The sequence below is a fragment of the Mustelus asterias genome, chromosome 22 (assembly GCF_964213995.1).
Source record: "Mustelus asterias chromosome 22, sMusAst1.hap1.1, whole genome shotgun sequence".
NCBI lineage: Eukaryota > Metazoa > Chordata > Chondrichthyes > Carcharhiniformes > Triakidae > Mustelus > Mustelus asterias.
In genome coordinates, this window is record NC_135822.1 from 69705758 (window position 1) to 69728329 (window position 22572).

The 22572-nt window shown below is 48.9% G+C and overlaps 1 protein-coding gene across 1 annotated transcript in view; it reads right to left on the bottom strand.

Annotated features, from left to right (window-relative positions):
- Nucleotides 1-22572, bottom strand: part of LOC144510172 (anthrax toxin receptor 1-like) — a 157023-nt gene that overhangs the window by 37319 nt on the left and 97132 nt on the right. The window contains exons 14-16 of the mRNA XM_078239609.1: nucleotides 12452-12550; nucleotides 7127-7297; nucleotides 181-261 (exon numbers count right to left, since the gene is read on the bottom strand). Of these exons, the coding sequence (XP_078095735.1) occupies nucleotides 181-261; nucleotides 7127-7297; nucleotides 12452-12550 (351 nt within the window). The remainder of the gene's footprint in view (nucleotides 1-180; nucleotides 262-7126; nucleotides 7298-12451; nucleotides 12551-22572) is intronic.

Genomic DNA, 22572 nt, shown 5'->3' on the forward strand with positions numbered 1-22572 from the left:
GGACAGGGGACGGGGTGGTGGGGAGGCAGTGTGTCTTTACAAGAAACAGCATCTGTGATATGAAGTATACAGCTTGACTCCCATTGGGGTTCCCGCACCGCTAAAGAACAGAACTCGGTTACACTGTGAATGGAAGTATAACAGAAGCCCGGCTCTGTTCCGACAAAAATCACACTCTACCTTGTCTCCAGGCTGAGGCCTCATCACGGATACCCGATCGTAACCTTTCCGCAGAAGAACCCATAATGCATCCAACTTGCCCTGGAATGATAGGAAAAGCACAGTTAGTCATGGACATATTCGCAGGCACAACACATCCAAATCCTCCATTATTATTTTTTGTGTCTGTTCTGTTTCCATCAGCATTTCTTGTCCCCATTCAGTGAAACCTGCAGGCAGTGTCACAGAATCATAGAATCATATTGTGTATGATGGAGTATTGTGCACAGTGTTGGTCCACTTATTTGAGGAAAGATGTAGTGGCATTGGAGGCAGTTCAGAGGAGGTTCACTCGATTGATTCCAGAGATGAGGGGTTTGTCGTATGAAGAGAGATTGAACAGCTTAGGCTGATACTCTCTGGAATTTAGAAGAATGAGGGGAGATCAAATTGAGGGATACAAGATGATAAAAAGTATGGATAAAGTAGACGTGGAGCGGATGCTTCCTCATGTAGGGCATTCTAAGATGAGAGGTCAGCAAGGTGGCACAGTGGTTAGCACTGCTGCCTCACAGCGCCAGGGACCCGGGTTCGATTACCGGCTTGGGTCACTGTCTGTGTGGAATTTGCACGTTCTCCCCGTGTCTGCATGGGTTTTCTCCAGGTGCTCCGATTTCCTCCCACAATCTGAAAGACGCGCTGATTAGATGCATTGACCCGAATAGATGCCAGAGTGTGGCGACTAGGGGAATTTCACAGTAACTTCACTGCAGTGTTAATGTAAGCCTTACTTGTGACTAATAAATAAACTTTAACTTTATAAGACGCAGCAAATTTAAAACCGAGTTGAGGAGAAACTACTTCTCCCAAAAGGTTGTGAATCTGTGGAATTCGCTGCCCCAAAGTGTGGTGGGTGCTGGGACAGTGAGTAAATTTAAGGAGGAGTTAGACATATTTTTAATTGGTAATGGGTTGAAGGGTTATGGGAAGAAGGCAGGAAAATGGGGATGAGGAGCATATCAGCCATGATCCAATGGCGGAGTAGACTCGATGGCCTGAATGGCCTAATTCTGCTCCTATATCTTATGAACTTATGAACATAGAACCCCTACAGTTCAGAAGGAGGCCATTTGGCCCATTGAGCCTGCGCCGATAACAATCCCACCCAGACCCTATCCCTGTAATCCTTTGTATTTATTCTAGCTAAATCATCTGACACCAAGGGGCAATTTAGCATGGCCAATCCACCTAACCCACTCATCTTTGGACCGTGGGAGTAAACCGGAGCACCCGGAGGAAACCGTGCAGACACGGGGGAGAACGTGCAGACTCCACACAGATAGTCACCCGTGGCTGAAATTTAACCTGGGTCCCTGGCGCTGTGAGGCAGCAGCGTTAACCACTGTGCCAAGCTATTACCAGTCAAATTAGCTTTCGAGTTGGAGCACATGTCTTCAGAAGAGAGAAAGACTGTTCCGATAAGAGGCATTGAAGATTTGCCAAAGCGTTTGTTATTTTGCCGACACCGAGATGTTTCCAGCCGTGGGTGCGACCAGAAAAGGGGACCACAAATATAAGATATTCACCAAGGGATCCAATGGGGAATACACAAGACACTTCTCTACCCAGAGTGTGGTTAGTGTGGAAATCACAACCACAGGGAGTTACTGAGGCGAATTAGAATAGATACATTTAAGAGGAACCAGGATAAACACGTCAGTGAAAAGAATATAAGGAGAGATTGATGGGGTTGAATGAAGAAAGTAGGAGGGAGAATGGGAGGAGGTGGTAGGACCCTTAAGAATATTATTGATATGATGTGGAGTTGCCAGGTTGGACTGGGGTGGGCACATAAGCAGTTTCACAACACCAGGTTAAAGTCCAACAGGTTTATTTGGTGGCACGAGCTTTCGGAGCGCTGCCCCTTCATGAAGGGGCAGCGCTCCGAAAGCTCGTGCTGCCATAAACCTGTTGGACTTTAACCTGGTGTTGTGAGACTACTTACTGGTATTATTGATAGGCAGAGGGATCTGGGTGTACAGGTACACAGATCATTGAAAGTGGCAACGCAGGTGGAGAAGGTAGTCAAGAAGGCATACGGCATGCTTGCCTTCATCGGCCGGGGCATTGAGTTTAAAAATTGGCAAGTCATATTGCAGCTTTATAGAACCTTAGTTAGGCCGCACTTGGAATATAGTGTTCAATTCTGGTCGCCACACTATCAGAAGGTTGTGGAGGCTTTGGGCAGGGTACAGCAAGGATTTACCAGGATATTGCCTGGTATGGAAGGCTATGAGGAAAGGTTGGAGAAACTTGGTTTGTTCTCACTGGAATGACAGAGGTCGAGGATAGAAGACCTGATAGAAATCTACAAGATTATAAGGGGCTATGGACAGAGTGGATAGTCAGAAGCTTTTTCCCAGGATGGGAGAGTCAATTACTAGGGGGCACAGGTTTAAGGTGCGAGGGGCAAGGTTTAAAGGAGATGTACGGGGCAGGTTTTTTTTTTTTTACACAGAGGGTGGTGGGTGCCTGGAACTCGCTGCCTGGGGAGGTAGTGGAAGCAGATACAATAGTGACTTTTAACCGGCATCTGGACAAGTACATGAATAAGATGGGAATAGAGGGATCTGGTCCCCGGAAGGGTAGGGGGTTTTAGTTCAGACGGGCAGCATGGTTGGGGTGCAGGCTTGGAGGGCTGAAGGGCCTGTTCCTGTGCTGTAATTTTCTTTGTTCTTTGGTCGACTGGAACACAGACAGCAACATGGACCTATCTCTACAGCGCAAATATTTTATAACACAATGTAAAAGGACTGCAGTACTACTGGCTTCTATTACTGCAGGTCACTTGAACTGGCGTTGCCAGATGGTACTGGCCCAGCCATTATTCTGAGTGCAACGTGTGTGTTCTGAGATCTCCTCCAATTCTGCCTTTCACCACATCCTCAATTTTAATTGCCCTGCGTGCAGTACTGGTCACCATATTACAGGAAGGATAGAATTGCTCTGCAGAGAGTGCAGAGGAGGATTGCAAGAGTACAGGCAGGGCTGAAAAAGTGTAGCTACAAGGAGAGATTGGATAGGTTGGGGTTATTTTCCTTGGAACGAAGAAGGCTGAGGGGTGACCTGATGGAGGTGTACAGGGGAAGAGATAGAGTGGACAGGATAAAATTGTTTCCCTTGACGGAGAATTCTAGAACCAGGGGACATAGTTTCAAAATAAGTGGCAGTCGGTGTAGAGGAGACATGAGGAAGAACTTTTTTACACAGAGGGTGGTGGGTGTCTGGAATTCGCTGCCCCAGACGGTGGTGGAGGCGGAGACCCTAGACTCTTTTAACAAGAACCTGGATCTGCACCTTAGGTGCTGTGAGCTACAGGGCTATGGGCCAGGTGCAGGAAGGTGGGATTAGAAAGTGCACCAGGGTGTTGCTGGGCTGGCATGGACAAGATGGGTTGAACGGCCTCCTTCTGTGCTGTAAAGGGGCAGTAAGAGGCAGGGGGTCCAGTTGAACCCTCAATGAGATTAGAGCATTATGTGATGGGAATCGTTCACAAAATGATTCAATGCTCAGAGAAGCTTGTTGCTGAAGGAGGACACGGTGTCCCTTTCCCAGCCCTATGCCTCCATGCCACCCCTGGTCACTTGACAGGTTCCAGCCAGTCGTCCCAGGACTTTGCTGGTGATTTTCCAAAGCCAGCAGCAGCGGCAGCCATTGCCAGCGTCAAACCTGGAACTCTGCCTCTTTGAGCAATGCAAGTAGTTCAGGCCAACATGCTGCTGACTCCGAGGTCAAACCTCAATAGCAGCAAGACTGCGTGCCTCTTGCGGAGCACACAGCAACAGTTTTCGTGCCAAGACTGTTGGGAATCATGAGGGAGAAACAAAGTTGTTTTCAGAGCATGGACTTGACATTTCAGCACGGGAATCTCAGTGACGAATCTCCAGTGTTTGTTGCAGAGATGGAAGGTGCTGTAATCAAAGACATGCTACTCTTGTTTCCTGTTCCAACCCTCACACACACACACACACACACACACACACTCTCACAGAGTTTCAATGTGGTCATCTCAATTTCTGCTGGGGTCTGTGGAGATGAATGCGGGACCTTGTTTTTCTTTCTCCCCGACCTGTGGAACACGAGCTTTGCTCTTTGACCCATTGCCTGTTGTGAACTTGTGCATCCTTCCCTGGTGAGGGATTTCCTTTTGGGTTGGCAGACACAAAAATCAGGAAATGCTGGAAAATCTCAGCATGCCTGACTGCATCTGTGGGGAGAGGACCGGGCCAACGTTTTGAGTCTAGAATCAAAGTAACCCTACAGTGCAAAAGGAGGCCACTCGGCCCATCGGGTCTGCGCCGACAACAATCCCACCCGGGCCCTATAACCCCATGCATTTACCCTGCTAATCCCCCTGACACTAAGGTCAATTTAGCAGGGCCAGTGCACCTAACCCACACATCTTTGGACTGTGGGAGGAAACCCATGCTGACATGGGGGGGCGGCGGGGGGTAAATGTGCAGACCCCGCACAGACACTGACCCCCCCCCGAGCCATGAATTGAACTCGGGTCCCTGGCACTGTGAGGCAGCAGTGCTAATCACTGTGCCACCCCTGCTCTGACGAAGGGTCATCCAGACTCGAAACGTTGGCTCTATTCTCTCTCCCCACAGATGCTGTCAGACCTGCTGAGATTTTCCAGCATTTTCAGTTTTTGTTTCAGATTCCAGCATCCGCAGTATTTTGCTTTTATCTTGGGTTGGCAGATGTTGACCACCTCCCCACATGAAGCTCAACGGGAATCATGAGAAGACCTGCTAGTTCCCCAAAAGACAATGGCAGCTTTCTTTACAGGTGACTTCGATAGTGGGTGCAAACAACTCGAATGTGCCCCATTCTATTGTCAGAAAAACCCATCTGGTTCACTAATGTCCTTTAGGGAAAGAATTCTGCCATCCTTACCTGGTCTGGCCTACATGTGACTCCAGAGCCACAGCAATGTGGTTGACTCTCAACTGCCCTCCAAAGGCAACTAGGGATGGACAATAAATGCTGGCCCAGCCAGCGACGCCCATAGGTTGAGTGAGCTCGGCCTTTTCTCCTTGGAGAGACGAAGGATGAGGGGTGACCTGATAGAGGTGTATAAGATGTTGAAAGGTATTGATCGAGTGGATAGGCAGAGGCTTTTCCCCAGGGCTGAAATGGTTGCCACAAGAGGACACAGGTTTAAGGTGCTGGGGAGTAGGTACAGAGGAGATGTCAGGGGTAAGTTTTTCACTCAGAGGGTGGTGGGTGCGTGGAATGGGCTGCCAGCAACGGTGGTGGAGGCAGATTCGATAGGGTCTTTTAAGAGACTTTTAGATAAGTACATGGAACTTAGTAAGATAGAGGGTTATAGGTAAGCCTTGTAATCGCTAAGGTAAGGACATGTTTGGCACAACTTTGTGGGCTGAAGGGCCTGTATTGTGCTGTAGTTTTTCTATGTTTCTATGTCCCATGAATCAATAAAAAAAAACTCTCCCCTTCCATTCGGTCAAACAGATTGCTGGGGACAAGGCCATCCAGCAACCTTTGAAACATGTGGCACTGCGTTACTTGTGTCCCTGTTGGTAAGATATATCATTGCCCAGACGGGGATCAGAGGGGAGTTTTTGAGCAGAGTTCATACTCTTCACTTTCTGAATTAGGTTGGGTGAGTCGCCTATTACTTCTGATCCATTTATTCTTTGAGCATTACGCAACAATCCTGTGCACATCACTCGCTCCTTTCTCAATCAGTCTGCCCAACCCATTTGGTGTAAAGTGCACAAAGAGGCACTTTAGTGAGCTTCCTCCCAGCTTTCTGCCTCTCATCCTTTCTGACCTTTGCTGAATGTACTTTGCGATGTGCATTTCACTCAGCAAGTGTCATTGTCTGTCCTTCAAATTATCCAATCCCTTCAAATCATTCCTGTGATTAGCCAACATTATTAATTCAGCAGATACCAACGAAGTAGAAAACAGCATAAAAAGAAAAAAAAATCTACTCTCGTCTGTTTAAGAATTTGCTTTCTCCAGCCAACCCATAGCATTACAGCAGAAGCCACACACACACACACACACACAGACTCACACACACACACACAATGACACACACACACACAAATGACTACCACACACACACAGACTCACATACACAGACCCACACACACAATGAGACCCACACACACACAGACCCACGCACACACTGAGACCCACGCACACACTGAGACCCACGCACACACTGAGACCCACGCACACACTGAGACCCACGCACACACTGAGACCCACGCACACACTGAGTCCCACGCACACACTGAGACCCACACAGAAACACAATGACTCACACACACACACACCCAATGACCACCCCCCCCACACACACACACATACACACAATGACCAACACATACACAATGACTCACTCACATACAATGACTCACCCACACACTGACCCCCCCCCCACCACACACACACACTGACCTCCCCCCCACAAACACAGACACACACAATGGCCCATACACTCACAAAGATACACAATGACCCACACACTCAGACGCACACATGTCAGAACCCTACTTTTCAAAAGACCATAAGATATAGGAGCAGAATTAGGCCATTTGGCCCATCGAGTCTGCTCTGCCATTTGACCATGGCTCATGTGTTTCTCAACCCCATTCTCCCTTTAAGGTTCATACTGCCTCGAATAACACTGGTCCCCAAGTTACCAAATGGAATTTTCTATTCAAAGCCTGAAGGCATGACCTACTGGTGGAGATGGCCACCACCTCCTCCACTGTAGCATTGCCCCCAACACATCCTGTAAGAGCCTTCCTTTCAGCTTCCAACATCAGCAGAAATTGGGTTACAAGATTCTACCACCATGAAGCTCCGCAACTTCCCTGCTATCCCAGCCCGTATGAGGAACGCTGCAATAGAAGATGGTTACCTTGATTGGCGAATACCATTTTCTGGGAGAGTTCAACCTGCGAGCTCCATTATTGTTGTGCATTCCGGACTCTGAGAACTCGTACTCTTGCTCCGGCATTTTAACCCTGGCGTTCTTGGCTTTTTCCAATTTGGCACCTTCTTCCGTTGATCCCTTCTCTCCCCAGCGGACCTGGAAAATTTGAAACCTGATGTGAGATGAAATGGCTATTTCTTTTGGGATGAAGCCGGGGGGCGGGGGGGGTTCGTCTCGGAAATGGGAAGAAGGGAGCGAGGGCCTGTAGTGAAGTTGAAATCAGAAGCCCCGCAGTGTGATAGATGGTGTACCGTGTCAAGATCCATCAGTCCACCAAAGGCAACTGGACCAAAGCTGGACTTTGACAAAGGGTCATCCAGACCCGATACGTCAGCTCTTTTCTCTTCTTACAGTTGCTGATAGACCTGCTGAGATTTTCCAGCATTTTCTCTTTTGGTTAAAAGCGACTGGACAATGGATAAAATCATGGGTTAAACACTCTGACAGGTTTCTGCAGCTGTTTCAAATGTTCACGCTCATGGCCAACTTTTTAAAAAATTAATTTATGGGACATGGGCGTCGCTGGCTGGCCAGCATTTATTGCCCATCCCTAGTTGCCAGAGGCCAGTTGAGAGTCAACCACGTTGTTGTGGCTCTGGAGCCACATGTAGGCCAGACCAGGTAAGGGCGGCAGATTTCCTTCCCTAAAGGACATTGGTGAACCAGATGGGTTTTTCCGACAATGGTTTCATGGTCATCAGTGGATTCTTAATTCCAGATATATTTTTATTGAATTCAAATTCCACCATCTGCTGTGGGTGGGATTTGAACCCAGGTCCCCAGAATGTTAACTGAGTTTCTGGATTAATAGTCTAGCGATAATACCACTAGGCCATCGCCTACCCCCTAACTTAAATATTTCTGCTTCCTGTTCCAATGGCACTTCACAAAAAAAAAATCAACCGTCCTCTTCATCAGAAATAGGAGCAGGTGGCGGCCATTTGGCCCATCCAGCATCCCCCACCAATGGTAGAAAAATGTCCCCAAGGTGCTTCGCAGGGATGATGAGCCCGAGCAGAAACACCGGAGTTGTCTTGCGGCAGTCTGGTTGAAGATGAACATTTAAGAATATGTGAGGAACTGTGTGGGTCCAGGGGTTGGATGGGGGAAGGGCCGGGGGTTGGATAGGGAGATGATTTAAGTGTCCTCCAGTTCGAGCAGGAGGCCATTTGGCCCATTGAGTCTACACTGACCACAATCCCACCCAGGCCCTATCCCCATAACCCCATGTATTTACCCTAGCTAGCCCCCCTGACACTACGGGACAATTTAGCATGGTCAATCCACCTAACCCGCACATCTTTGGACCGTGGGAGGAAACCGGAGCACCCTGGAACTAAACATGTTGGGTTAACCCTTGTCCATCTGGCCGGCCGCAGCCCAGAGATAGATTTTGAAAATGCAAAGTGGGTTCCCACCGGTTAGGGTTAGAGTTAGAGTTAGAGTTAGGGCGAGGGCGAGGGGGAAGGCGAGGGGGAGGGCGAGGGGGAGGGCGAGTGGGAGGGCGAGTGGGAGGGCGAGTGGGAGGGCGAGTGGGAGGGCGAGTGGGAGGGCGAGTGGGAGGGCGAGTGGGAGGGCGCACTCGAGTGGGAGGGCGAGTGGGAGGGCGAGTGGGAGGGCGAGTGGGAGGGCGAGTGGGAGGGCGAGTGGGAGGGCGAGTGGGAGGGCGAGTGGGAGGGCGAGTGGGAGGGCGAGTGGGAGGGCGAGTGGGAGGGCGAGTGGGAGGGCGAGTGGGAGGGCTAGTGGGAGGGCTAGTGGGAGGGTTAGTGGGAGGGTTAGTGGGAGGGTTAGTGGGAGGGTTAGTGGGAGGGTTAGTGGGAGGGTTAGTGGGAGGGTTAGTGGGAGGGTTAGTGGGAGGGCAAGGGCGAGGGCGAGGGCGAGGGCGAGGGCGAGGGCAAGGGCGAGGGCAAGGGCGAGGGCGAGGGCGAGGGCGAGGGCGAGTGCAAGGGCGAGTGCAAGGGCGAGGGCGAGGGCGAGGGTTAGGCTTCCTCCCTGCGGAAGTGATCGTGGTGCGATTAAAAAGGAGCCCATGTTTGACCCATTCCTTTTCCAGTTCTGAGCTGGTACCAGGTGAAATGGCAGGCCCTGGGTGGCCCCCTCTGGAAACAGCTGACAGCCATTTTGGGCGCGAGGTCAGTGAGTAGTACATTAATGAGACAGGGATTGTTTAAAAGTCATCCGATTCTTCCCTCTTGCCACTTACTGGCAATCAGAAATTTGGCAGTATCTGTGGGTGACCGGGCTCGATTCCTGGCTTGGGTCATTGTCAGTGTGGAGTCTGCACGTTTTCCCCGAGGACGGTACAGTAGCACAGTGGTTAGCACTGCTGCCTCACAGCGCCGGGGACCCGGGTTCGATTCCCGGATTGGGTCAGTATCTGTGCAGAGTCTGCACGTTCTCCCCGTGTCTGCATGGGTTTCCTCCGTCAGTCCGAAAGACGTGCTGGTTAGGTACATTGGCCATGCTAAGTTGCCCCTCAGTATACCCAAACGCCGGAGTGTGGCGACTCGGGGATTCTCACAGTAACTTCATTGCAGTGTTGATGTAAGCTGACTTGTGACACTAATAAATAAACTTCAACTGAATGGAGGTCAGAGAGTTAGGGTGGAAGAAGGCTGTGGAGGAATTTACAAATGCAGCCCCATGGACATGGGGTCTCTTTGGGGCTGCCACTGTGTTATTAGCGTCAACTGAACATTTCTGGAGGGAATCCTGTATCTGTGCTCCAGCAACCGGCCAATGTTTCCAGGGAAGAATTACAGCAGGATTTTAAAAAAGTCACATGGGGCAAACCAGAATTCTCTGGTCTCGCATGCACTCGCACGGCTGCCAGCGAGAATGGAGAAATTGGCCCTCAGCCAAATCTCCATTCACAGCAGCAGGACTGGACAATCCCAGTCACAGACAAGGCTGGAGAATTCCAACCAGGAAGTATTGGCGGCCGAAGCTTTGAGTTCACAGTTCCACAGTCAGAGGATTCAGGGTAGACCATTTAGGACGGAGATGAGGAGACATTTCTTCACCCAAAGAGTGGTGAGCCTGTGGAATTTATTACCCACAGGAAGTAGTTGATGCCAAAACATTGAATGTATTCAAGAGGTGGTGAGCCTGTGGAATTCAGGAAGTACTTGATGTCAAGACATTGAATGTACTCAAGAGGTGGCTAGCTATAGCACTTGGGGCGAATGGGATCAAAGGTTATGGGGAGAAAGCAGGATTAGTCTATTGAGTTGGATAATCAGCCATGACTATGATGAAATGTGGACGGAGTAGGCTCGAAGAGCCGAATGGCCTCCTCCTGCTCTCTTTTTCCTATGTTTCTATGTTTCATTGCTCCATCTCTAAGGAAGTTAATGATCTTCACGTAGTTTCCAACAAAAAAAAACTTCCAGAAGGTTGATAAGCGCAAAAAAGTTAAAAACTTGCAGAGGGGAAAGAACATGGAGCGAGGAGGGGTGTTGACACAGGAAGGGTGGGGGGCAGGGGCGTGGACGGGAGGGGGGGGGGAGGTGGGGGGCGGTGCTCTGGTGGGGGGGCTTCTGGTGAGAATGTCAGCAAACATCGCAAACGAGTATTTGAATGATCCTCCAGGCCCGGCATTGGATGAGCCAAGATAGAGAACCAGTGTCTGAATACTGTGGACTGAGATGACGCAACCCGTCCTTTGTAAATTGCTTTGCTAACATAACCCCCCCCCCCGTCCCACCCCCCGTCCCCCCCACCTTCTGCTGTCCCTCCTTCTGCACCGGGTCGCATTGCTCCGGCTGTTGCTTTCCTGGGCTGGTGCAGGATGCTTTACAGTGCTGTAACTGGCAACTTACTCAATTGAGTAAATTGAGACGGGATGGGAAGATTAAACGAGTGACAGTGAACCTGAACACTGCTGGAAAAATAACTCAGCTCAGATTATTGAAAATCAGAGCTTGGACTCAATGCTTCTCTTCATTTTCAACTGTTAAAGGGAATGTGGTTTCATGAATCCATGGTTCTTGGGTGGGTGGCTGGGTTGGGTGAGGGTGGGTGGCTGGGTCGGGTGAGAGTGGGCAAGGGGGAAGAAGTGTTTGCCAAAAAATAAAAGGAGGTGTCTTGGTGACACCAGGATGACTTTTAACATAATGAGGTTGAAAAGCAGACTGGAGAGCACTTCCTTTGACAAGAATATCTCTTTGGGTTTTTTTGGGATGGATCTTGTTCCTGTGAAAAGTTACCGTGAGAATCCCCTCGCCGCCAAACTCCGACGCCTGTCCGGGCACACGGAGGGAGAATGGCCAATCCACCTAACCAGTACGTCTTTCGGACCATGGGAGGAATCCCACGCCGATGTGGGGAGAATGTCCTTTGGGAAATACAGGGCTGAGCAGCCTTTCCAGCTTCTGAAAGCTGGGGCTTTGGGTAATTGACTGGAGGCCAAAATCCTTGACGTGTCCAAGGGAACGTGTAGCAAAGCTGCTCTGATGCAGTTAAACAGTTCAGTATGTATTCCCCCAGCCAAAAGGCAGGAAAAATTCTGTCTGGGCTTTGCCCTAAGACTCTTCAATCCTTTCTCCCTTTACCACTGTCTCCTGTCACTGTGACAGGTTTGGAACATTAACAGCTGGTTAGCACCGCTGCCCCACAGTGCCAGGGACCTAGCTTCGATTCCAGGCCTTGGGTGACTGTCTGTGTGGAGTTTGCACATTCTCCCTGTGTCTGCGTGGGTTTCCTCCCACATTCTGAAAGACATGCTGGTTAGATGCATTGGCCATGCTAAATTCTCCCACAGTGTACCCGAACAGGCGTCGGAGTGTGGCATCCAGGGCATTTTCACAGTAACTTCATTGCAGTGTTGATGCCAGCCTACTTGTGACACAAATAAATAAACTTTAAATATTAAAGGGTTAATGTTAAATCTGTAATAGATAGTTTACATCGTCAGATGTAATAGTTGGGTGGATTGGCCATGCTAAATTGCCCCTTGGTGTTCCAAGATGTGTAGGTTAGATGGATTGGCCATGCTAAATTGCCCCTTGGTGTCCAAAGATGTGTAGGTTAGGTGCATTGGCTATGCTAAATTCTTCCTCAGTGTACCCGAACAGGCGTCGGAGTATGGCATCCAGGGGATTTTCACAGTAACTTCATTGCAGTGTTGATGTCAGCCTACTTGTGACACTAATAAATAAACTAAATGGCTAATTCCGTATCCTGAGACTGTGACCTCAACATAAGCCAGTCACTCTCCGACGGGCGACAAATACAGGAGTTCCCTTTTACCTCCATTCTTTTGATTCCTCCCACTCCTCGCCCCCCGTAATACGAAGCGTCGACCGTCGGCCATTTCTTTTTTGGCATCCCCTCCGAATCCGAATCCTCCTGCCAGAGAGAGAGAAAGTGATCAGCAGGCAGCAGGAACATGTGGAAATGAGCTGCTTTGGCGCAGGCCAAATTGGTCTAATCCCTGCTGGAAATGGGACAAGAGGGAGTGCTTCAAACTCGTAAACAGACCCTCAAAGGGTGACATTGACCCGATCTCTTGACTTGCGACCATCAGCCAAAGAGGGCTTTCAAACACAATGATAGCAAAAAGAGAGAGAGAGAGCGAGCCAGACAGGGAAGGAGAAAACTACCTGAGTTTATTGAACTTGTGCAACATGCTTTGGGTACGCGTGTGTGACCTCCTTTCAAAGAGCAACAATAAAAACAGGAAGAAGTCTGAAATCATATTCGTTCATGCTAGCCAGAGGGAGATTTGTAACACTTGGTCGATTTTGCAATCAGTCTCTCTGTTTACAACCTGGAGCTTAAGAACTCTTTCAAAACAAAATTGTTCCATCAAGTTTATCTTCCAACAGTATATTTAAGCAGGCTGTCTTTATCCCCCCTCGTGTGCTGACCCTCTTTCTTTGCTGGCCCTCTTGAAGATTAAGCTTGATCCAGCAGCAGCTTTCTCTGACAAATTAAAGGATGTGGAAAAATTATTTTCCTTTCCCTCTCTGCTCCGTATATTAACTGTACAAGTCTTGGAGAAAATCATAGAATCCCGACAGTGCAGAAGGAGGCCATCCGGCCCATCGAGTCTGCACCCACCGCAATCCCACCCAGACCCTATCCCCGTAACCCCATGTATTCACCCTGCTAACCCCACTGACACGAAGGGGCAATTTAGCATGGCCAATCAACCTAACCTGCACAACTTTCGGATTGTGGGAGGAAACTGGAGCACCCGGAGGAAACCCATGCGGACATGGGGAGAATGTGCAAATTCTACGCAGTCAGAGACCCGAGGCCGGATTTGAACCCGGGTCCCTGGTGCTGTGAGGCAGCAGTGCTAACCACTGTGCCACTGTTCCGCCCTAAAATTAAATTCAAATTCCACCATCTGTCGTGACGGGATTCGAACCTAGGTCCCCAGAACATGAGCTGAGTTTCTGGGTTAATCTAGTCTAGCGATAATAGGGCTAGTGGTATTATCCATACTAAATTCTCCCTCTGTGCACCTGAATAGGCGCCGGAGTGTGGTGACTAGGGGATTTTCACAGTAACCTCATTGCAGTGTTAATGTAAGCCTACTTGTGACTAAGAAATTAATTAAAGTAATCCCCAGTGGAATCAAACACTGGGTTCCTTCTCTTCGGCCAGTGTCAGCGCAGCCACATAGAGCCTGGCCATTTGGATGGTTCAATCAGTGAATACTCAACCTTGCTAAAGCAGTAATTTGTATTCTTGTTGCACTGTCCAAACATTGATCAGTGGGTAACTGGATGTGCACAAGTGAACACTTCCCATACAGCTTCTACCTACAAAATAATCTCTCCCTTTGCTGTGCCTCTTGTTGTGTGTGGGATCCTGAAATGGCGAGAGATCTATCTAAATGAGACTGAAGCCGTCCAAAGATGCGATGGATGATCCTGCCATGAATCAGTGTGGGAAATCCACCAGGGTCACATCCTTAATCAAAGACTTGGTGGGGGGGGGGGGGGGGGGGGGGGGATTTTTCTCGTCCCGTCCGCTATGGGAATCGTAGGGGGACAGGCGGGATTTCCCGGTTTTGGGGCGAGCGCAGCCGGAAAGTTCCATCCTTGGAGTGGGGATCACTCCAGCCGAGGAGGGTGAAAGATAGACTGGCCACGTTCTATAAAATCTGGAATGGGCTGGAGGGAATTGTCAGGAACTAGTACCCAGCACTCTCCGGCTATGCCCAAACACAAGGTAGCCATACACACCAATCCAACAAACATTTGTTTCCAAGTCAGTGTATCAACAATCCTTCCTCCCAATCCCACCGTGGAACAGATTGCTCAAGGAAATAGTCACAACCCCAATCACCGGAAATCTTCAAGATCCATCTTTAGATGACTGTCAAGTTAATAAGTTTGCATGATTCGGATTCACTGCATCCAGGACATGCCTGATTTATCTTGCATTACCCATCTAAGCATTGGGGGATGCAGATATTGGTCTATGGCACCGACACACCTCAAGCAGAAATTCCTCTTGGTCAGAGGGAGCAGTGAGACCGACATGTCCTCACTCCATCACTGGCAACAGACCCGCAAATCTCCAATCCTCAATCCCAGCCTTGGGTCACTGTCTGTGCGGAGTTTGCACGTTCTCCTCTCTGCGTGGGTTTCCTTCGGGTGCTCCGGTTTCCTCCCACACTCCAAAGGTGAGAGGATTAGATTGAGATTGGCAATGCTAAATTGACCCTAGTGTCAGGGGGACTAGCTAGGGTAAATGAGGGTTCCGGGAATAGGGCCTAGGTGGGATTGTGGTTGGTACAGACTCAATGGGCTGAATGGCCTCCTTTCGTACTGTAGGGATTCTAAGAATTCCACCTCTGCTTTGCTCGTGATGGTGTTACAGACTAATATTCATAATCCACCATCATTTCCTTCTGACTCAACCTGACTCACCCCTGGGAGATAAATGAGAGCAAGACCACATCTGGGCATTTGGTACAGGGGACAAACTTTTATTGACGTTCCACAAAACCTCTCGCTGTTCAATAATGGAATGTGGAACCCTCCAATTAAAGGAGAATTAAGTTGACATTGACCCATCTGATTGCAATCGTTAATCCAATCTTCCACCCCCTTTCTCTGGCGTGGCATTTTTATTTTGCTGTCACAGGATGTGAGGGTCACTGGCTAGGCCCAGCAGTTATTGGCCATCCCTAATTGCCCCTTGAGAAGGTGGTGGATGAGCCGCCTTCTTGAACAGCGGCGGTCCATGTGGTGTAGGTACAACCCACAGTGCTGTTAGGCAGGGAGTTCCAGGATTTTGCCCCAGGGGAACTTGACGTTCCCAGTCATGGGAGAGTGTGGAGCAACCAGAAGCCGACTACTCCTGGATTCTGGGATGCGAGTCGCACAGCAGTTTACAGTTCTGCTTCCCATTTTTTCTTGTTGCCAGAGATTGGAATTGAGCAGAGTACAAGATGACAGGAATGGGAGCGGCTGTTCCGCCATGTTCTAACTTGCAACTTCCAGGGTTGCCTCCTGCGACACCAGTGCGACATTTCCATGCCTCAAACTCTTGAACAGGAAGGTCAGTGACAGCTGCCAACATCTGGTGTTCAGGAATGAAGAATGCACAAGATGACATTACACAGAGCACGCCATCAGTAATCAGGCCAAGAGTAAGATTTTTAATTGCATGTTCTGTGCACACATCCACCATATCCCACTGCTTAACATTAATTAATTGTGAAAATGTAACTTACCGCTCATCCATCTTTCCTGAAAACCCAGAATATGATTAATTCCCTACTTTCTCTTCTCCCACTCACACCTTATACAGCTGCTTTGATATTCTAGAAAGTTCCATTTTAGGCCCCAATCTGTATCAAGGCCTGGGGTTTAATTTCACAGCATTAGGAAGTGACCTTTTCAAATCTAAAGTGTCCGACTGACCCTCCCCAGAAGACTGCTCTTGTACCTTACTGGGCACTGACTGACAGAGGGTACAGAGGAGATTTGCCGAAAGGGAGAATTTTCTGGAGGAAAGGTTTGAAAAGTTCAGTTTCTTCTCTTCCAGACAGAGGAGGCTGAGGATGGATCTCACTGAGGTGTATGAAATGATGGGTGATCAGATAGAGTGGGTAGGAGAGCCAGAGGGGAGAGATTTGAGGAGGTTTGGGCCCAGTTCCTGGGAAAGTCCTCTTCACCCAGAGGAGGGTAAAGATCCAGAACTCACCACCTGAGAAGATGCCATGAGATGAAACCCAAATCACATTTTACCAAGTAGTTACGGCCTCACAAGGCTACAGAACTGTCCTGGTCCCTCCACATTGACACTATAAGTTAAGAAAGCCCACCAACGCCTCTACATTCTCAGGAGGCTAAGGAAATTCAGCATGTCCACCATGACCCTCACCAACTTTTACAGATGCACCATAGAAAGCATTCTTTCTGGTTGTATCGCAGCTTGGTATGGCTCCTGCTCTGCCCAAGACCGCAAGGAACTACAAAGCGTTGTGAATGAAGCCCAATCCATCACACAAACCAGCCTCCCATCCATTGACTGTCTACTCTTCCCGCTGCCTCGGCAAAGCAGCCAGCATAATTGAGGACCCCACGCATCCCGGACATTCTGGGCAGGATTTTCCGGCCACATTTTCCCCAAAACCGGAAAATCCCACCCGAGGTCAACGGACCTTTCCATGGCCCACCCCTTGCCCACTACGATTCCCATGGCGGGCGGGAAGGTAAAATTCGCCCCACTCTCTCCCACCTTCTTCCATCGGGAAAAAGATACAAGAACCTGAGGTCACGGACCAATCGGACTCAAGACCAGCTTCTTTCCTGCTGCCGTCAGACTTTTGAATGGACCTGCCTTGCACTAAGTTGATCTTTCTCTACACCCTGGCTACGAGTGTAACACTACATTCCGCACTCTCTCCTTTCCTTCTCTATGAACGGTATGCTTTGTCTGTATAGCGCGCAAGAAACAATACTTTTCACTGTATCCCAATACATGTGACAATAATAAATCAAATCAAATCAAAAACATCTGTGGAGAGTGAATAGAGCCAACATTTCGAGTCTGGATGACCTTTCGTCAGAGCTGAAGACAAAGAAAACAGGATGGGATTTATAGTGTTATGGTGAGGTGGGTGGGTCGGGGAATCTGTCACTCCTCACAATGGACTCTGTAGTCATCTGGGATGCCACAAAAGTGGATGAAATCTCTTCCAGCTTGGATGACTGGGAATACCATCTTTAGGGGAATACTGGTGCTATATGTAAATGGAATAGTTTCAATATCAGGCAACTGCTGCCCACACTGACCTTCCCTGAGTTTGGGAGGGAATGGGTAGTTCCCTTAACTGTGCCCCAACAATACATCTTAGCTCAGTGTCAGAACATAAGCCCCCACTGTGTCAGTGTGACATTTTCCATTCTCCATGCCAGCCATCCCGTAGCTCTCTGAAATCCCGATTCATTATTGCAAATGAGGACCAGTTTTATACTTGGATCTCAGCCCAAACCCCTTTCAAGGTATCCCGTCAGGAGACGGAGAGCAGCTTTGTCCAATCAATCTGGGCTGGATTTTATATCCTGTCCCCGAGGTGAAATGGGCTGCCGCAGCCAATGCTCGATGCTATAAAACACACGCTCACACACGGAGGAATTTTCCCGTTCGGCCCACCATGGGAACTGTAGCGGGCGGGACAGGACCATCCCATTGACCTCGGGCAGGATTTTCCTGTCTTGGACCTCACCCAGAATCGGGGCGGGTGAGGCTCACAGGACGGCATTCTCCGTTGGCCTCAGGAGGGATCTTATGAGCCTCGGGTGGGCGAGGCGGTAAAATTCCAGCAACCGTGTCTATGGTACAATCACACGTTTGTACATGTGAAGAAGCTTCCCCTCTTGGAGTGTCTCTCTTTTGCCATTGCCGCACATTGCTGTAATGACCTCAACAAGATCCTTGAGGTTGGCCTCTTGGAGAATTGGGCTCTGCCCAATCAGGGGGCCTCATCTGTGTATAAAACTGGGAGTGTCAGGTCCACTGAGACTCCGGGTTCTGACTGTGTACCTGAAGCACGCTAGGAGTGGAATAGAGTTTGCAAATAAAGGCACCTTTCCACTCCTGCTTCCTTGTCCGTCACCAGGACACACCTTGGCGGGCCCTGTTGCCGCCGGGTGGCGGAGGTTCCCAGTGGAAGTCCCTCTACGGAGGGATTCTCCCCCACTATCTTGGGGACCTGGGGTGGAAGCTGGTGCATACAACAAAAGGTTAAATTGGTTCATGTTCTCTCAAGCGACCTGCCCCTTTTGCAAACTTGTGGAGTCCGTGAGCCACGTTTACGTTCAATGTTGTAGACTGCACACCCTTTTTTGATTCCTCAAAAACCTTTTGTTGATGTTTTGTTTGCGCTTCAGCCCCACGCTCCTGGTCTATGGGCACCCGGTGCGGAGGAGTGTGGGGAAGGAGGAGGACCTCCTCGCGAACCTGCTCTGGAGCCTGGCAAGGCATGCGAGTGGCTTGTGCTACCAAATAAACCTGTTGGACTTTAACCTGGCGTTGTGAGACTTCTTACTGTGCTTACCCCAGTCCAACGCCGGCATCTCCACATCAAGGCATACCATCTACAGGTCCAGGCAGTGGGCGACCGAGGGGGTGGTCTGATCCCACTGTCTGCCCCTCTGCCGCGGCTATATTCGCAGCTGGGTGTCCCTGGAGAGGGAGCATGTGGTGTCCGAGGGCACCTTTAACATTTTCCATATCCGCTGGGCACCGCAGGGACTGGGGTGTATTATTGACCCCGATGATCACATTTTAATTTGACGTTTTAAGTTTCCGTTCCGCTTTGCCTTTTGTTTCGGGTGGTTCCCCTTCTTTTGGGAGCTGCCCATTTTAATTTGTCCCTGAGTTAATTTGATTTAGTTTATTTTTTGTTGGCCAAAACGATTGATAATGATTGCTCTGCCCAATCAGGGAGCCTCACCTGTAAATATAACTGGGAGTGTCGGATCCACTGGCACTCTGGATTCTGACTGTGTACCTGAAGCACTCTGGGAGTGGTGTAGGATTTGTAAATAAAGGGAATTTGGTGAAGGGACACCGGCCTCTGAAAGAGTTACTTTGATTGCCATTACCATGTAGCTTAATAACATGCACAGAGAGAAGGCTCCTCCTGCAAAGGGATGAATGTTATGTCATGTATTGTCTATTAAGTCAAGGAAAGAAAGGCTTGGATTAAAACTGCACAACCTCAGGATGTCTCAAAGCACTTTCAAGTTTTTCAAGTTAAGTACTTATGCTGATGTAATATCGGAAAGACGGCAGCCAATTTGCACGCAGGAAGGTCTCACAAATGTTAATTGAGCCGTTCCGCCCTCTTTTCTCCTGATCCTCCGCCTCCATCCAAAGTCTATGGCCACCACTAGCTCGACAGCACCTCATCTGAATGTCTATCCTAAATATCTCTGGGCTAGTTTTCTTTTTGTTGGACTGGGGTGAACACAGTAAGAAGTCTCACAACACCAGGTTAAAGTCCAGCAGGTTTATTTGGTAGCAAATACCATAAGCTTTCGGAGCACTGCTCCTCCATCTGACGAAGGAGCAGTGCTCCGAAAGCTTATGGTATTTGCTACCAAATAAACCTGTTGGACTTTAACCAGGTGTTGTGAGACTTCTTACTAGTTTTCTTTTAACAATGGAACAATTTTGTTCCACCTGATACTGGCCAAACACGGAGAGAAAATAGATTTTTTGGATCTAATAAAAGAGTACAAAGATGAAATGGAATACAGAAGAATAAAATGGGTGTTTGGGGCAGCATCTTTCACACCTGTGGTGAGAGATGACCCTTCATCCAGACTCGAAATGTTGGCTCTGTTCTCTCTCCGCAGATGCTGTCAGACCTACTGAGATTTTCCAGCATTTTCTGTTTTTGTTTCAGATTCCAGCATCCGCAGTATTTTGCTTTTATCTTTCAATTCAATGCACAAGCATAAACTCGTACTCCGATTAATGACAAACTTGCAGATAAAGGGTGGCACGGCGGCACAGTGTCTAGCACCACTACCTCACAGCGCCAGGGACCCGGGTTCAATTCCGGCCTCGGGTCACCTTCTCTCCTGAATGCCTTGATTCTTGGGAGTTATTTTGTCCTCTGGTACTCCAACCAAGTACTTCTCCTTGTGTTAGCTAAGCAAGATATTTAACCATAGGAGTCATGACAAGTTCAATAATATAATATTATTATATTATTGACTCGGAGTCTGCACGTTCTCCCCATGTCCGAGTGCTCTGGTTTCCTCCCACAGTCCAAAAGATCATAGAACAAATCATAGAAACCCTACAGTGCAGAAGGAGGCCATTCGGCCCATCGAGTCTGCACCAACCTCAATCCCCATCCAGGCCCTATTCCCGTAACCCCACATATTTACCCTGCTAATCCCCCTGACACCAGGATCAATTTAGCATGGCCAATCAACCTAACCCGCACACCTTTGGACTGTGGGAGGAAATCCATGTAGACATGGGGAGAATGTGCAAACCCCACTCAGACAGTGACCTAAAGACCAGAATTGAACCTGGGTCCCAGGTGCTGTGAGGCAGCAGTGCTAATCACTGTGCCACCGTGCCGCCCACACACAGAGATGTGTGCCACACAGAGATGTGCGGGTTAAGTCGATTGGCCGTGTGCTAAATTGCCTCTTAGTTTCAGGGGGATTTGCAGGGAAAATAACACAGGGTTCAGGGGATAGGGCCTGGGTGGGATTGTTGCCGGTGCAGAGTCGGTGGGTCGAATGGCCTCCTTCTGCACAGTGGGGGATTCTATGAAGTCAACAACAGCCATCCAGCTGTTCCAGCTAGGTCAAAGAGGAGCCCATTTAAAAAAGAAAAGACCTTTGCTACGAAAGGCACTCAACATGGGTGCTTCTGGGAAAAGTGACGTATCCGAGAAGATGAAGGAGATTGGCCAGGAACGATCTGGCTCTCTGAAGCCCTTGGCTTCTCACATCTCTTCTTTTCTTACTCAACTCTCCACAGATATCTGCGTCGCAGGACACACATGTGTTAATTCATTAAGTTAAATATTTATGTAGGCAAAAGGCAAAAACTCCACAAACCGAAGAGTTCCTTAATGGCTTTAGCAGATCCTGTTAATGGGGCTACGCTGAGCTTTTTGCTTCCTTTGTGCACTGTATTTCTTACAATAATTCCCATGTGTAGTTTTATTTCAAGCCTGTAAAACCAAGTGACTGCATACTTGTGGCTATTTTCACATGTTATCCGAAGCGACTGACTTGCCATTTAATTTGTACGATTAAAGCGAGGAAGATCTTGGCCCTCTGCGAACGGAAATTAATCTTCAGCACTCGTACTGGACGTTTGTGTATTTTTTTTGGGAAATTGAGTGCTGAAGTCACCTGGCAGCATATTAGCGTCACACAAGGAGTTGACATTAGTTCTAATCTCTTCATCCTTTTCCTTGCCTTGCCATTAAAAATTGATCGTTTCAATTAAATGTTGTAAATAATTCATCAATGCCGGTTGTGTGTGACATTGCCCATTGTCCTGTGTTTATTCAGAGTGGATTATATTCTTCAGCGTTGTATATATTGAACAACTAACAAGCCATCAATCAGCTGATATTATAGAATTTCCCCAGGTTTGCTCTGTTCTATCGGATGGTGTGTCTCCATCGCAAGTATAATCTTTATCAGGAGTTGGCAGTATCTTAGGATCCCTACAGTGCAGAAGGAGGCCATTCAGCATATTAGGCCTGCACCGACAACAATCCCACCCAGGCCCTATCCCCGCAACCCGATGTATTTACCGAGCTAGTCCCCCTGATACTAAGGGTCAATTTAGCAAGGCAAATCCACCTAACCCACACACCTTTGGACAGTGGGAGGAAACCAGAGCACCCGGAGGAAACCCACGCAGATACGGGGGGTGGGGGGGGAAACATGCAAACTCCACACAGTGACCCAAGGCCGGAATCGAACCTGGCATTGTGAGGCAGCAGTGCTTGCTACCGTGCTGCCCTGTATCGATATTACAGTCCTCTGGGAATTTTCCCCTTCCACTTCCTGAGCAATAGATATCTAATTTCCTCCACTGATTCCTTAAATAGGTGTCAGTGTTGGCTCAGTGATAACACCTCCCACCTCCAAGTCAGCAGGCTTTGGATTGAAGTCCCACTCCAGAGACACAGTGAACCCACAGCGACCCCCCTCTCCTCCCGCCGTTATGTTTCCCCAGTGCCAAAGGGTGCAAACAATGGGAAACCCCCTTGATAGCGGCTGGACTGGAAGATCCCACTGTGTACACAGACTCAAAACATTGACTCGATTCCCTCACCACAGATGCTGAGGTTTTCCAGCGTTTTCTGCTTTTTGTCCCTACAACACTCAATGCAGTACCCCTCCCTT